Raw genomic sequence first — 2,500 nt, forward strand, 5'->3', positions numbered from 1 at the left:
GTAAGTTGCATACATAAAGGAGGAAAACGAGGATAAGCGTGTTGCTTGAAGGGCAGGAAATAATTAAGGAAAATTCTGAAAACTGATGTAAAAAAACAAACAAAAAAAATAAGAAAAAACAGGCTATATCAGTCATTATCAAATAACATACAGAAAAACAGTATATTTTTATGAAGTTATTATCAGATTACACACAGGAAAACAGGATATATTAATGAAGTTATTATCAAATAACACAATCAGAAAAAGTTTTATCACAATCGTGAAGAAAAGCTGAATATATACTCAAACAAAAACAACTGCAACTCATCAAAAGAGGCTTACAAAACACACGTTACCCAACCAGCAAAACAACACCAGTTGTCACACAGACAACAATTCATCAGGCTTATCATCTTTTGGTGACGGCCACAGCCCACTTTGTCGCAAGACCTAAAGAACGCGGCTGATAAGACAGATTATATTTTTTCGATGCTTTCCTCATGATAAGTGCAGATGGCCCTCAGATAAGTCGGTATGCCTATGGCTAGATAAATAAGTAGTGGGTGTGCGGCTTATTCCAATTTCTTTATAATTATGAATTGGATGATATCGCTTTTAACCATTTTGACATAAAAAAAAGAAAGGGAGAGGAATACACCCACACACACACACACATCAGGGATGCACAACTCCTTACCTGCACGCCACATTGCGGTAAAAATGTAGGGCGCAATCTCGTCTTTCATGCGCTGGAGGCGAGGGTTTTCAATTGCATCCAGGGGATAATGGTTTTAAATAGGGACCAATGGACGGTGATCCGTCACCACACAAAAGTGCTGGAGTCCACGAAGATAGAACTTGTACTTACTGATGGCCCAAACGACAGCTTGCATTTCCAATTCGACGGTCGCATACCGCGTTTCTGTATCTGTCAAGAATCGGGAACCACATTGCACCATCTTGTATCTTCCAGCACCGTGGTCCTGCAACAACACATAGCCAAGGCCGTAGAGTCTGGAGGCGTCGGTCTGCAGAATGGTGGGAAGGGCTGGATCAAACGTCGCAAGTATGGGGGGCCTTGACAAAGCTTGTTTAGTTTCATTTAAAGCTTTGGTGTGGTCTGCGGTCCAAGTAAAAGCTCTCTTTGGGCTCATCAATGGGCGGAGTGGGGCTGCAGCAGTCGAAATCTTTGGCGTAAACTCTACCAGTTGATTTACCAAGCCCATAAATGACCGAAGATCAGTCAGATTTGCAGGGTAGGAAACTCTGCAATGGATTTTACCTTATCTGGGTGTGCTTTAATACCATTATGATATAAGCTGGCCTCAGATGCAGCCACAATGAACTTCTCTGCATTAAGCGTTATCCAGTGCTGTCGACACCTTGACAGGACCTCGTTTACATGTTGAGGTAGTCCTCATCATGTAGGAGAATGTCGTCCACAGCCTTAATGCAGTTTGTTACTCCCTGAAGTGCCCTGTCACCTCGTAGACAAAAGGCATCTCCTGTTGCTGCAAAACCTATGGGACCACGACAGTATCTGAAACGTCCATAAGGAGTGATAAATGTCGTCAGGTGTTGATCATCCTCATGCAGGGCTAGTTGTCAATAACCACAAAGAGCATCCACAGTTGTGAAGAACTTTGACTGCGGACTGATACTTCTGATGGCTGTAAATGGCGTTGGAGTAGGGTGAGCAGGGCGAGAGACTTGCCTGTTGAGCTTTAATAGGTCAGTGGTAATACGAACACCACCATTTGCTTTTGGAACAACAACCATTGGATGACACCATTCTGATGGTTCATCCTCCACTGGCTTTAGAATGTCTTGGGTCAGTAATGACTCAAGCTCCTTTCTTGTTGGTTCCTGAAAAGCCAAAGGGATCATTCTGGGGGTGTGGATCGCGAAGGGCGTGGCATTCTCCCGCAGATGAATTCTCATGGGAGGGCCTACCATCGTCTTGAGTGGCCCAGACTGCAAGTCGTCCTTCTTCATTAACATATCTGCATACTGATGCAGGAAGTACTCCCTTGCTTCTTCAGGTGACTTCAGCTGGTTCAACGGTAAAGGCAGCAACTGAGGAGGGTTCGACATTGGTGTATTGCCCAGCCCATGGACTCGATTGGCAATATGCACATCTGATATCTGCCTTGGGAAATAGTCCGGAACAATCCTAATTCCTTGCACTCTGTCCAAGAGAGCAGCGGGGTTGTAAGCGAAGGCTGAACATCAATCCAACATGTAGTCGAACGGTTGCCATAGGTGATGATTCCACGAAAAGATCCAGCCGCTGGTGGCATCTGGGACCCGTCCGCATTGTAGTCTTCCTTTGAGAGGCCGAGACTACTAAGATGCTGGAGTCCAATGACAGTTGTGTCTGCACCAGTATCAGGGATGATGGCAAGACTACCTGATAAATCATTATGCCGAATTGATACGCGGACTTTAGGGGAAGGCTGAGGTTTCGGTTGTGCAGTAGAGGTGACACTCCTGGCAAATGACACTGAAGGGGATACTG

At 45.0% G+C, this 2,500-nt stretch overlaps 1 protein-coding gene across 4 annotated transcripts in view; it reads right to left on the bottom strand.

The window, feature by feature from the left end:
* Positions 1-2,500, bottom strand: part of LOC125045210 (pancreatic triacylglycerol lipase-like) — a 56,254-nt gene that overhangs the window by 29,596 nt on the left and 24,158 nt on the right. The window contains exon 1 of one of the 4 annotated variants that reach the window (XM_047642353.1): positions 851-901. The exons of 2 other annotated variants lie outside the window; for them this stretch is intronic. In XM_047642353.1, coding sequence (XP_047498309.1) covers positions 851-875 — 25 coding nt within the window. In that variant the 5' untranslated portion in view covers positions 876-901. Of the gene's footprint in view, positions 1-679; positions 902-2,500 lie in introns of those variants that run through there. One more of the 4 variants, XM_047642352.1, reaches the window with a different exon arrangement.

The sequence above is a fragment of the Penaeus chinensis genome, chromosome 37 (assembly GCF_019202785.1).
Source record: "Penaeus chinensis breed Huanghai No. 1 chromosome 37, ASM1920278v2, whole genome shotgun sequence".
Classification (NCBI taxonomy): Eukaryota; Metazoa; Arthropoda; class Malacostraca; order Decapoda; family Penaeidae; genus Penaeus; species Penaeus chinensis.